The following is a 14,850-nucleotide window of genomic DNA, read 5'->3' on the forward strand; positions in this document are numbered from 1 at the left end:
GAGTTTGTTTGAATGGAATGTGAGTTTTTTGAATGGTTTGTGACTTGTGAGTTTGTTTGAATGGTTTGTGAGATTGTTTGAATGGTTTGTGAGATTGTTTGAATGGTTTGTGACTTGTGAGTTTGTTTTGGATGGTTTATATGATTGTTTGAATGGTTTGTGACTTATGAGTTTGTTTTGGATGGTTTGTATTCTTGTTTGAATGGTTTGTGAATTTGTTTGAATGGAATGTGAGTTTTTTTTTAATGGTTTGTGACTTGTGAGTTTGTTTCAATGGTTTGTGAGATTGTTTGAATGGTTTGTGACTTGTGAGTTTGTTTTGGATGGTTTATATGTTTGTTTGAATGGTTTGTGAGATTGTTTGAATGGTTTGTGACTTGTGAGTTTGTTTTGGATGGTTTATATGTTTGTTTGAATGGTTTGTGAGATTGTTTGAATGGTTTGTGACTTGTGAGTTTGTTTTGGATGGTTTATATGTTTGTTTGAATGGTTTGTGAGATTGTTTGAATGGTTTGTGACTTGTGAGTTTGTTTTGAATGGTTTGTGACTTGTGAGTTTGTTTTGGATGGTTTGTATTCTTGTTTGAATGATTTGTGAGTTTGTTTGAATGGTTTGTGACTTGTCAGTTTGTTTTGGATGGTTTGTATTCTTGTTTGAATGGTTTGTGAGTTTGTTTGAATGGTTTTGAGTTTGTTTGTTCTTCTTAGAACGGTTTATGTGCTTATTTGAACGGTTCAGTTTTTGTGGTTATTTCAGTGATTTGTGTTTGTTGTAAAGGTTTGTGTGTTTGTTCCAATGGTGTGAGCATTTGTTTGAATGGCTGGTGTGGTTGTTTGAACTAATTTTGCACTTGTTTGAATGTTTCTCCTGTTTATTTGAAAGGTTCTTTCATTTATTGGGACCTTCTATCCTTTCAGATATCTTCATGATGTTTGAAGTGTTTTGCGCCCAGTAAGGTAATCCTCTCACCTTTTCGCTTGAATTTTGGGTTTGGGGTTTTACCCTCAATACTAAGATAACCGTTTAGTATAAAATGTCATGAGGATGACATGGATAAAACGTTTTTTGGGACACATGTTTAACGATAAAATCGAATCGGTGTCATGATGACTCGCTTGCAATATTAAAACGCCCATCAACAGGCACCTACACACGCTCGTTTTGTCAATGGTCTCACACCCCTCTCCTCCCGCCCTCCCTACCTTTCCCTCACTCCTTCTCCTCCCCTTCCCCACACCACCAACAGGTGAATGCGAGCATGGGTAGCGTTCTCACCGCCCTCATGTTCCTTCTGCTGTGGGGGACACGTGTGGACCTGCTCCGCCAGGCGCGGAGTTGGACCCATCCCAGCATCTACATCGACATCATTCTGGGAGGGACCGAGTCTAGAGATAAGATCGGTGATCTGACTCGATTTGAATCCCTCTCGAGCCAACATCAGCTGCACATTCGCACGCACACCTTGAACGAGACGAGTCCCAAGGGCTTGGTCAAGCAGCTCTGCGCCACGGTCGCTTCCAACAAGACCCACGGCATGATATACGCTGACAACAGGAGCCAGGAGGCCACCGCCCAGATCCTGGATTTCGTTTCTTCACAAACACGCGTCCCTTTCATCGGCATCAATGGTGGCGCGTCGGTGGTCATGAGCGGAAAGGTGAGACCCCGTGATGCGCGGTGTTCCCGCCATTTTACCCGCCATGTGATAATTTGTTTAATGCCCGATCAAATGTATGTTTTCCCTCGTGCTGTGGACATTTACACAGGACATGCTCTTTGTGATGGATGATAAATATACTTTAAAATAGTTTATCATTTTGGAAAACTGTGACTTCTGTGCTGATCATGGTTTCACCACAACAACATCAAACAAATGATTTACCTTTGATTAGTGGCACTATTGGTTGGATGGGTTGTTGTATTCAGCTTTGTGTCACTGCCAATGATGTTCCCATTTTTGCATTTGGTGCAAAGAGCATTTTGATACTATACCTAAGTATGTGCAGGTACCGCAGTAAAGGTGTTTTTCACACATCCCAAGCTTGGTATGTACAGGTACAGCACTGAAGGTGTTTCACACAACTCAAGCTTGGTATGTACAGGTACAGCACTAAAGGTGTTTCACACAGCTCAAGCTTGGTATGTACAGGTACAGCACTAAAGGTGTTTCACACAACTCAAGCTTGGTATGTACAGGTACAGCACTAAAGGTGTTTCACACAGCTCAAGCTTGGTATGTACAGGTACAGCACTAAATGTGTTTCACACAACTCAAGCTTGGTATGTACAGGTACAGCACTAAAGGTGTTTCACACAGCTCAAGCTTGGTATGTACAGGTACAGCACTAAATGTGTTTCACACAACTCAAGCTTGGTATGTACAGGTACAGCACTGAAGGTGTTTCACACAACTCAAGCCTGGTATGTACAGGTACAGCACTAAAGGTGTTTCACACAACTCAAGCTTGGTATGTACAGGTACAGCACTAAAGGTGTTTCACACAGCTCAAGCTTGGTATGTACAGGTACAGCACTAAATGTGTTTCACACAACTCAAGCTTGGTATGTACAGGTACCGCAATGAAGGTGTTTCACACAGCCCAAGCTTGGTATGTACAGGTACCGCACTAAAGGTGTTTCACACAGCTCAAGCTTGGTATGTACAGGTACAGCACTGAAGGTGTTTCACACAACTCAAGCTTGGTATGTACAGGTACAGCACTAAAGGTGTTTCACACAGCTCAAGCCTGGTATGTACAGGTACCGCACTGAAGGTGTTTCACACAGCCCAAGCTTGGTATGTACAGGTACCACACTAAAGGTATTTCACACAGCCCAAGCTTGGTATGTACAGGTGCTGCACTAAATGTGTTTCACACAGCCCATGTTTGGTATGTACAGGTGCTGCACTAAATGTGTTTCACACAGCCCATGTTTGGTATGTACAGGTGCTGCACTAAATGTGTTTCACACAGCTCATGCTTGGTATGTACAGGTACTACACTAAAAGTGTTTCACACATCCCAAGCTTGGTATGTACAGGTACCGCACTAAAGGTGTTTCACACAGCTCAAGCTTGGTATGTACAGGTACAGCATTAAAGGTGTTTCACACAGCCCACGCTTGGTATGTACAGGTACAGCACTAAAGGTGCTTTATACAGCCGAAGCTTGGTATGTACAGGTATCGCACTGAAGGTGTTTCACACAGCCCAAGCTTGGTATGTACAGGTACCGCACTAAAGGTATTTCACACAGACAAGTTTGGTATGGAGAGGTACCACACTAAAGGTGTTTCACACAACTCAAGCTTGGTATATACATGTACCGCACTAAAGGTATTTCACACAGACAAGTTTGGTATGTTGAGGTACCACACTAAAGGTGTTTCACACAACTCAAGCTTGGTATGTACAGGTATCACACTAAAGGTGTTTCACACAACTCAAGCTTGGTATGTACAGGTACAGCACGAAAGGTGTTTCACACAGCTCAAGCTTGGTATATACAGGTATCACACTAAAGGTGTTTCACACAACTCAAGCTTGGTATGTACAGGTACTACACTAAAAGTGTTTCACACAACTCAAGCTTGGTATGTACAGGTACTACACTAACGGTATTTCACACAGCTCAAGCTTGGTCTGTACAAAAACCGCACTAAAGATGTTTCACACAGCCCATGTTTGGTATGTGCAGGTGCTGCACTAAATGTGTTTCACACAGCCCATGTTTGGTATGTACAGGTGCTGCACTAAATGTGTTTCACACAGCCCATGTTTGGTATGTACAGGTGCTGCACTAAATGTGTTTCACACAGCCCATGTTTGGTATGTACAGGTGCTGCACTAAATGTGTTTCACACAGCTCAAGCTTGGTCTGTACAAGTACCGCACTAAAGATGCTTCACACAGCCCATGTTTGGTATGTGCAGGTACTACACTAACAGTATTTCACGCAGCCCATGTTTGGTATGTACAGGTACTACACTAACGGTATTTCACACAGCCCATGTTTGGTATGTACAGGTACTACACTAATGGTATTTCACACAGCCCATGTTTGGTATGTACAGGTACTACACTAATGGTATTTCACACAGCTCAAGCTTGGTCTGTACAAGTACTACACTAATGGTATTTCACACAGCCCATGTTTGGTATGTACAGGTACTACACTAATGGTATTTCACACAGCTCAAGCTTGGTCTGTACAAGTACCGCACTAAAGATGTTTCACACAGCCCATGTTTGGTATGTACAGGTACTACACTAACGGTATTTCACACAGCCCATGTTTGGTATGTACAGGTACTACACTAATGGTATTTCACACAGCCCATGTTTGGTATGTACAGGTACTACACTAATGGTATTTCACACAGCCCATGTTTGGTATGTACAGGTACTACACATGGTATTTCACACAGCCCATGTTTGGTATGTACAGGTACTACACTAACGGTATTTCACACAGCCCATGTTTGGTATGTACAGGTACTACACTAATGGTATTTCACACAGCCCATGTTTGGTATGTACAGGTACTACACTAATGGTATTTCACACAGCCCATGTTTGGTATGTACAGGTACTACACTAATGGTATTTCACACAGTCCATGTTTGGTATGTACAGGTACTACACTAACGGTATTTCACACAGCCCATGTTTGGTATGTACAGGTACTACACTAATGGTATTTCACACAGCTCAAGCTTGGTCTGTACAAGTACCGCACTAAAGATGTTTCACACAGCCCATGTTTGGTATGTACAGGTACTACACTAACGGTATTTCACACAGCCCATGTTTGGTATGTACAGGTACTACACTAATGGTATTTCACACAGCCCATGTTTGGTATGTACAGGTACTACACTAATGGTATTTCACACAGCCCATGTTTGGTATGTACAGGTACTACACTAACAGTATTTCACACAGCCCATGTTTGGTATGTACAGGTACTACACTAATGGTATTTCACACAGCCCATGTTTGGTATGTACAGGTACTACACTAATGGTATTTCACACAGCCCATGTTTGGTATGTACAGGTACTACACTAATGGTATTTCACACAGCCCATGTTTGGTATGTACAGGTACTACACTAATGGTATTTCACACAGCTCAAGCTTGGTCTGTACAAGTACTACACTAATGGTATTTCACACAGCCCATGTTTGGTATGTACAGGTACTACACTAATGGTATTTCACACAGCTCAAGCTTGGTCTGTACAAGTACTACACTAATGGTATTTCACACAGCCCATGTTTGGTATGTACAGGTACTACACTAATGGTATTTCACACAGCCCATGTTTGGTATGTACAGGTACTACACTAATGGTATTTCACACAGCCCATGTTTGGTATGTACAGGTACTACACTAATGGTATTTCACACAGCCCATGTTTGGTATGTACAGGTACTACACTAATGGTATTTCACACAGCCCATGTTTGGTATGTACAGGTACTACACTAATGGTATTTCACACAGCCCATGTTTGGTATGTACAGGTACTACACTAATGGTATTTCACACAGCCCATGTTTGGTATGTACAGGTACTACACTAACGGTATTTCACACAGCTCAAGCTTGGTCTGTACAAGTACCGCACTAAAGATGTTTCACACAGCCCAAACCCTCAGTTTGCCTTCTTGAAATCAAATTGCCTTACTCTACGAGTCCAAACTCTCCAGCCCGCTACACACTGGCCGACGCAGTGCAACAAGATCGTCAGTGACTGCTTAGTTTGTGAAAGTCTTTGATAATCGTGTAATGTGCGGCGGCTGAAGACCGTCGTCGACATGCTTTTCAGGTTTGTTGCTGATCGTCGTAAAAGCTGAACATGCTCAACTGTTACAACAAGTCAGCAACAGTTGTGCATCGACTTGTAATGTGTGGCCGTCTACATTGATAATTATAATAATCGCGGTGAAATATATTGACCAATGAAACTTCAGCTTTCAGTGAACTCCAGCCGTAGTATCATATCGATATGGTTTTGGAAAACTTACCCCAGGGGAAGAGCATGCATGTATACGTAGGTGATCCGAGGATCAGTTATTTCATTAGTCTTTGTATAGATAGTCCTTGGTCCTTTGTCAAAGGGCTGTTCGGTGGGGGGGGGGGGGCATTCGTTGACGCGGCTGCATTTGTCCAGTGTAATGTCTACCCCCTCCCCTCTGTTACTTTCAATCATTCCTCCTTCGCACCATCGTTCTGTTCAATCTCCCTGTTACTTTCAATCATTGCTCCTTCACCCTATTGGTCTTGCCTTCGGCAGCATGGCCGTTGGGTTGTCCCTCGGTCTGGCGGAATTCCTCTCCGTGTTCCCTCCATTCGCGCATTGCTTAATTGGGCACGTTCAGCCCGTCTGTGGTCGTTAACCCATCGGGTGCTCTCACATGCATGTTCATGATGCTTGGTGCACATCATGGCCTGTGAGGTGCCATGAAGAACTGTACAACTTGACGTTTTTCGCACACCGGGGTGTAAGTGGAGGGGGAGGCTGGGCGGTCTCGTCATGGCCTTCGATGTGTAAAGAGAGGGGCAGGGCTTCGTTGAAAGTTCCCTCAGAATGGCGTGGCAATTTCCACAAGTGACGTTGTGGACCACCCCCTATCGGCTGTGGACCAGAGAGAGAGAGAGAGAGAGAGAGAGGAGATTCAGGGGAGGAGGGAAGAAAGCTGGTGTGAATAAGAGGCCATAACGGAACGCAACGTAATTTGCCTGTCAACGAACGTTCGTGCTTTGAAAGAGGTTTGTGATCAGGTTGAAAAGAGAAGGCAGAAGCGAACGGAACAGGGTCGCGCGAGCAGGGCCAAAAAGAGTTCCTGAGCAGAGGGCTTAGAGAGCAGAAAGGCTGAGTGAAGCAGAAATGTAGAAGCGCACGTGACAGGCTCGCATGAGCCAGGTCAAAAAGAGCTCGTGAGTGAAGGAGAGGGGAAGGCAAAGGAAGGTTTCATGAGTGTTGAGCTTCTGTGGAAAAAGAACACTCCTTCCACGAGCATCATCCTGCCCTCTCGATCCTGTCAGCCATGGAGGAAGAGGAGGGTGAATGGTGGCACCTCATCAACGGGGACCTGAGGAGGAAGTCTGAGGTAGAAGAGGTTGAGTCACACATCTAGCTCACATATCTGCGATCCCGGAGAGGACTTGACATCTGGGTCTGTGCACCTCAGGAATGTAGCTGTATGTCCCCATAACGTCACATTGCCACTGCCCATTCTCCCCATCCATTTCTCTCCACATTATCTTGTATATTTGTGTGAGGTGAGGGAGAGAAGGAAAGACTGCTTTTTTTTCCTCCATACTTTACTTATATTTTCTTTTCAAGTCCTTATTGTTTTATTCTTCTCCCCTGAGTGAATGATGGCCAAGTCTTTTGTTGAAGTAAGATTGAATAAGAATACGTGTTCGGGTTAAATATGCTCTTATGTGCGTTTTTGCTTTCTTGCTTATAAATACTTGCTTTTAAATGATTGCTCGCTTGTGTGTTTGTAATAAATAATTGTTTGTTATTTCCAATCTGTCTTGGTTGTCTTTTCCTTTATTGGTCCGACATTGCACAAGTATAGTGAGACGGGAAGTTGTACCCCATGAATTTGTTTGTTCGCCAGCGCACACTCACCGTTTTGCTCGGCAGTGATCCGAATGTGCGCTGAGAGCACGTGACCCTAATCAGGCAGCCGTCCACAGGAAAGGTATCACACGAAGTAGTGTAACCCTGCCCGGATTGGACGTGCCAATTGGCGTTTGTGGTTACCGATCAACCAGCCAGTGCGCGGAGTTATTTGTGCCCAGCGGCCTCAGGACTGGGCGTTCGGGAGGGACCCAAGTTCTCCTTCTCATGGTAGTCCTTGAACCCTGGATCTATGACAATATCATCTGCAGCATTAAAAAAAATGTTGTAGCTTTTGTGAACTTTTAGCCTAAAAAGGTATTATTAACGTTCAAGGTAGACACCTGAGCCTGACCTGTGTTTCCTTAAGTATTTAGAAAACCTCAGAAACAATAAAATAGTGCTATTCTGGGTACATTGTGTTAAAACATTTGCCTTTGAGTTGCCTTGACATATACCTTGTGAGTGTGTGTGTGTGTGTGTGTGTGTGTGTGTGTGTGTGTGTGTGTGTGTGTGTGTGTGTGTGTGTGTGTGTGTGTGTGTGTTTGTGTTATTAGAGTCAATGCTTGTTTAAATTGCAGTCCTGCATTATCTTTGGCCAAAAATCGCAAAGTTATTGCGACTTGCTCTGCAACCACTGAATGTCAAATTCCTCCTCACTATCGACGGACTGATATGCTGCACGAGTTCATTAAAGAGTGTTTGCCGAATACAGTCCCTTCCTGTTGTCATAGATTAATAAAAGTGGGACCATTGGAAAGCTAATAATCAATTTACTGTCCGTTTCATCATAAATATTTCTGTATTAAAAGCCTGTCTTTACATAATTTGAGCTTAATGCAGCAGAACATTCCAAGAGGGAATGGATATTTATGAGTAAATATAAATGAGTTCCCTTTTCTTCTGCATCCGGTTCCACAAGCAAGTTGTTGAATGTTCCCTTCTCTCTACCTCGAGCCTAACCCATAATAACAGGTTCTTTCTCCTGGCACGCTGTCGGTGACCAGGACGAGTGCTGAAGCAGCAGTACTCAGAGCTTTAATTCACCCTTCTGATTTTCATTCCTTTCCTGCATTTCTTCTGAATTGCCATTTTGTTTTCTGACAATAGTGTCATAAGGGTTTACCTCGTGTAGCTTTTCTTAGTTGCTTTATGCAACTTTCTTTGACTGGAAGAGCATGGCGGTTGATTTATTGAAATCCTAACCACCTGGGGTAATTCATTAGGTGAGAGTTAATTGGTTATTCCTCCAATTATGGGTGAGATATGTGATTAGGTCTTGTTAGTCACATGTTAACTGCGATTGGCATTGCAAATGGTACATGTCTAGGAGCTTCGATGGTGTGCCGATGCTGTCCTGTCGCTGATGACTCGCCAAAAACTGATTAAACCAGTCTGATGGCTGAGGTTGGGGGGGGGGGGAGTGGGAGTGGAGGTTTGGGATTCTCATGTTTACATAGAATAACAGTGAAGATGGAACTTTAATGCCAATTTTCACCGTGCACACAACACTTAAAGAAACATAACAAATTCGTTCAAATAATGATTTTATCCACAAAAGAGTTGCTGCTGATGTAGAACAACCCTGGAGACATCGCAAAGTTTAATCGCCTGTGAAATAAACATTGCAGATAATCCGCCATGTTGCCTGCTCATCTTTGCATGCGTCACATGGTACATCGTTCATGGTCCGCACAAACGTCATAACTTTTTTTTAAATGTCCGTCTTTTACCAGATTTTCTTTGATTCCTTGTAGAGCACCTTGCGAAACCTCTGAAAATATAGACACAGATCTGACAGATGCTATGGATAAGCAGTCCATCTGGGGGATAAGGTGCTAGGTCAAGCACTGAATACATTAAGTCATGAAGCTGGTTAATTTTGGCACATTCTTAAATCTTTTGTTCACTCAATATAATTCTCCAAACAGTAGAAAAAGAAAAGTTTAATGCTTTGGAAATTTCACATTTTCTTGTGAACATATGGAGGAGAGACCATCGCCTTGCTTGCTTAAAGTAAATAGGTACATCAGCTTAGTTATAAGACTCGTTATTTCCTTAAATTATCAGATTTTACTCCAGATTTTGACAGTTATTTAGTTCAGACGATATCCGATCCTCAAAACCGAAATATTTCGATGATATACTTTAATTAGTCCGTGAGAGTAGATCATGGAAAATCGTATCATATAATACATGAAATTGCTCCAAGCTCCTAATATGAAAACGACAGCACATACAACAGTGATGTACCCAGCGATTCAGAGCGATGATGAACAGGCATTCGATAATATGAGTGATGAAAGTGAAAAAAACTTTATCATCAAGAAATCGATGTGGCCCGTTCCAAATCATGGCATGGTTGAGCAGGCCAAAATCATGGCAGCTTCAGACACCAGCAAGGTTACCCAGGAGACGCCGAAAGACCCCAAAGAGCGAGGTGGCTGACGATGCACCTGACAGAGGATATAATTAAATAAGCCGTTAATTATCATTAAAAGGGCTGTTTAAATTAACCAAAACACCCAATATTCACTCATGCACTTCCTTGCTTTCAGGCTGCTAGGTTATGAGGCACAGACACACACACATCGCCATTTATTAGTTTTCATATATATATATATATATATATATATATATATATATATATATATATATATATATATATATATATATATATATATATGCACACACACACATATGTGGAAAAGCTACATGGCCAGACCAGGAATTAAACTTAAGTCCTTTGGCAAACCATACCAGTGCTCTGCCATCGGAGCAACCCATCAGCTGAGCAATGCAATTCCTCCACAAATACAATTGCCACTCTCTTTCCCCCACTGCTTCCGGAGCACTCACTGCCAACCATAGGAGCAGCTCGGACCTGTTCTTGAGAGGGTCTTCCCCCTGTGGGGGGACACATCCATGTCTGCTATTAAAAACCACAGGGGGCATAGTAGTGGGACAACGGAAGTAGTGTGGTAAAGAGAGTGGCAATTGTATATGTGGAGGAATTGTATTACTCAGCCAGTGGGTCAACCAGATAGCTCAGATGGCAGAGCACTGGTATGTTTTTCCAGAGGAGCTGGGTTTGATTCCTGGTTTGGGCATGTCATTATTTTTTACATATATTTATGATGTTCTCTCCTATTCATTTTCAAATATGACATATACATATATATATATATATATATATATATATATATATATATATATATATATATATATATATATTTATATATGTATGTACAGTGCCTATGGAAAGTCTCCACCCCTTGAAAATTTTTCACCTTTTGTTGCCTTATAACCTGGAATCAAATTGCATTAAATCAGACTTTTCCACCTATATTTACACACCGTAACCCACAACTTCCAAGTAGTGCATTTCACAGCAAAGACTCAACCATGAACACTGATGTGTTTTCAAAAGACCAACAGAATAAAGTTGTGGAAAGGGGATGGGGATAAAAATGTTTCAAAGGCCTTGAATATCCCATGGAGCACAGTCAAGACAATCATTAAGAAGTGGAAGGCATATGGTACCACCAAGACCCTGCCTTGATCAGGCCGTCCCTCCAAACTGAATGACCAAGTAAGTAGGAGACTGATCAGAGAGGCCACCAAGAGGCCATTGGCAACTTTGAAAGAGCTATCGGCAATTATGGCAAAGACTGGTCACTGTGTGCATGTGACAACAATATCCCAAGCACTCCACAAGTCTGGCCTGTATGGTAGTGGGCAAGAAGGAAGCGATTACTCCAAAAAGCCCACCTTGAGTCCCGTTTGAAGTTTGCAAAAAAGCACTCTGGAGATTCTGAAGCAGTGTTGCAAAAAGTTTTGTAGGCTGACAAAACCAATATGGAACTTTTTTGTGGAAATGCAAAACGTTACGTTTGGCGCAAACCCAACACAGCATATCACCAAAAGAACATAATCCTGACTGTGAAGCATGGTGGTGGCAGCATCATATTATGGAGATGTTTCTCATCAGCAGGGACTGGGTCACTTGTCAGGATAGAAGGGAAAATGGATGGAGCAAAATATAGAAAATTCCCAGAGGAAACCCTGCTGCCCTTTGCAAGAAAGCTGAAATTGGGACGGAAGTTCACCTTTCAGCACGACAACGACCTGAAGCACACAGCCAAAGATACACTTGAGTGGCTGAGGAGCAAAAGTAGTAATGTCCTTGAGTGGCCCAATGAGAGCCCCGACCTAAATCCAATCGAAAATCTGTGGCCCGACTTGAAGATTGCTGTCCATCAACGCTCCCCATGCAACTTGACTGAGCTTGAACAGTTTTGCGCATTAGAATGGGCAAATATTGCCCAATCAAGGTGTGCACCGTTGGTGGAGACCTATCCCAACAGACTCACAGCTGTAATTGCTGTCAAAGGTGCTTCCACCAAGTATTAACTCAAGGGGGTGGATACTTATCCAACCAAGATATTTTAGTTTTGTATTATTAATTAATTTTCTGATATTTGTAGAATTTGTTGTTCACTTGGAAGTTGTGGATTACGATGTGTCATCAAGGGTGGAAAAGTATGATTTAATGCAATTTAATTCCAGGCTATAAGGCAAAAAAGGAGAAATTTTTGAAAGGGGGTGTAGAATTTGTTTAGGCACTGTACTATACATACTCACAGAGGAGATTGTGCATTACTTGATGAAAATAAATATAGTCTGTGTCGTGGAAGAAGACTCTGTAGATGTTGTGCGGTGTCCATCTCGAGGGTCGAAAGGTCTACTGGTCTAAACGGTCCAACATGTTTAAAGGGTGTAAAGGTTGATGAGGTCTAAATGGTCGAAGGGGTCCAAAGGGTCTATAAGGGTTCTAAAGATCTAAGGGGTATGTTGGATTTATGGTTCGGGTCTTAATGGGTTTAAAGGGCCTAAAATGTCTCAGGGGTCTGGTGGGGGCTTAAAAGATCAAAAGTGTGTCCACTATTTCTCGCCATGATGTGAGCTGAATATACCTCAACAGTTTTGTCGAGCAAAGTGCAAACAGCTAAAGCCGGGTTAACCAAACGTAAACTAACTATTAAAGTAACCTTAAAAATGCAAGGACCATAAATGTAACCTGAAAAATTCGAGGATAATAATAGTAATGAGACGTGCAAAGTCCCATACTCCCATAGAAGTCAACTGACTTCAATATAAAATAGAGAATGAGATGAGATGAATATCTTATATCTGTTCCACTAACTACCAACTACCATTCAGGCACTCACAAATACATTTTTCCTTACAATTTTTTTTTTCATGAAATATGTGGAGGCCCCTGGTTGTGGAGGCCCCTGCGCAACTGCCCAGCTTGCCCATGCCTAAATCCGGCCCTGGTCTCAGGGGTATAAGGAGTCGATATGTTCTAATAGTTGATAGGGGTTTAAATGGGGTGTGAGAAATCTAAAGGGTCCATGGGGATATAAAGGGGTGGAAACATCTCAATGGTCTAATGAGTCTTAAGGTGTCTAATGGTTTTAAAGTCGAATTGATCTAAAGGGTCAAGGTGTCAAAGCAGTCAAAATGATGTAATTATCTTAAGGGGTCTAAAGGGTGTGCAGGTCTGAAGTGTGTAAAGAGTGAAGCGGCGGTGGAAGACAGTGTAGGTCTAAACACCCCAAACAGTCTAAAGGGATCTCAGTCTTTCGGGGTCTAAAGGGTCTAAAATAAATGAAGAGGTCCAAATGGGTCTAAACTCTAACAGGTCTAAAGGATCTGCTGGTCTAAGGGATGTAAAGGTCTAAAGGGTCTAACTGTTTTTAAAAGTTGAAAGGGTATTAAAAGGTCGAAAGGGTTTAAAGAGGTCAAAAGCATATGTTCCAATAGTAGTAAGAGATCTATGGGTCTAAAGGGGTGTAAGGATTCCAAAGGGTCTATAGGGTCGAAATAGGTATAAAGGTTTAAAGGGTCTAAGGAGTCTTAAGGTGTTTAAGAGTACGAAAGGGTCTGATAGGTTGAGTGGTCTAAGCAGTCTAAAGGGTGTAAAGGTCGAAAGGGTCTATGGGTCTAAAGGGTATGTTCCAATCGTAGTTAGAGTCTAAAGAGTTATAAAGGGGTCAAAAGGGCCTTTGGCATCTAAAGGATCTATAGGGTCTGAAGGGTCTAAAATGTCAAAAGTATCAAAGGGTCTCAGCAGTCTAAAGGGTGTACTGTAATGGTGTAAAAGATGCATTACAATTGTACATAATTAATAGACATAGTCACAGTGCAACTGACGGTCAAACAGTACGTAATTAAGAGACACATGGTCATGTGGGTTGACTGAGGCTCCACTGTTGGTTTCATTTTCACTGTATTTTTCGTTTATATATACCGTACTCACGTGGAGCACCACGCCACACTTGCCTCTCCACTCCACACGTCGTTGCAGAGATTGATCTCACAGATTTGCTGTGTTGACATGATTTACACCAATCATAATAAAAACATTTCTTTTCGAAAAATACATTTTTTATTGGTGATATATTTATTTGAAATTTATTTGTGATATAAGAAGGTTCAAGTGGTCTAAATGGTCAATGGTCGAAGCTGTCTAATCTGTCTGAAGGGTGTAAGAGGTCTAAATGGTGTTAAGGTCTAAGTGGTCTTTTGGGTCTTCAGGGTCTTTTGGGTCTTTGGGGTCTTTATGGTCTTTTGGGTCTTTGGAGTCTTTTGGGTATTTTGGATATTTGGGATCGTCAGGGTCTGTTTGGATCTTCGGTGACCTTTGGGTCTTTTGGGTCTTCAGGGTCTTTTAGGTCCTCAGGGACTTTTTGGCCTTCGGGGATTTTTGAGTCTTCAGGGTCTTGAGTTTTTGCGGTCTTTTCGGTCCTCGGGGTCTTGAGGGCCTTTTGGGTCTTCATAGTCTTTTGTGTCTTCAGGGTCTTTAGGGTCTTTGTACTTTTTGGGTCTTCGGGGACTTTTGGGTTCAGAGTTTTTTTTTTGGTCTTTGGGGTCTTTTGGGTCATCAGCATCTTTGTGGTCTAAATCCAAGTGGTGGAGGAGCTCCTTGTGAGTAAACAGCCATCCATATCTTGTGCCCAACTGTCTGCCAATGTCCTCCTGCAGTTGGGTTACTTTTTATAAGGAGGTTGGTGGCAGGATTTTCACTCCGGCACCGTAAAACCCTTCATTCCACAAAACACAAAAACGCAAAGAATTCTGAAAACCCACTCCGTGGGAGTATCTCTTGTGCAGCTTCCCTCCGTAGGGCAGCTCACCGGATGACG

At 42.5% G+C, this 14,850-nt stretch overlaps 1 protein-coding gene across 1 annotated transcript in view; it reads left to right on the top strand.

The window, feature by feature from the left end:
• Positions 1 to 14,850, top strand: part of LOC147035458 (glutamate receptor ionotropic, NMDA 2C-like) — a 343,991-nt gene that overhangs the window by 15,481 nt on the left and 313,660 nt on the right. The window contains exons 2-3 of the mRNA XM_085898846.1: positions 918 to 956; positions 1,247 to 1,657. Of these exons, the coding sequence (XP_085754972.1) occupies positions 1,259 to 1,657 (399 nt within the window). The 5' untranslated portion in view covers positions 918 to 956; positions 1,247 to 1,258. The remainder of the gene's footprint in view (positions 1 to 917; positions 957 to 1,246; positions 1,658 to 14,850) is intronic.

This window comes from Eptatretus burgeri, chromosome 1 (assembly GCF_056783735.1).
Source record: "Eptatretus burgeri isolate ZD-2024b chromosome 1, Ebu_testis_v1, whole genome shotgun sequence".
Lineage (NCBI taxonomy): Eukaryota > Metazoa > Chordata > Myxini > Myxiniformes > Myxinidae > Eptatretus > Eptatretus burgeri.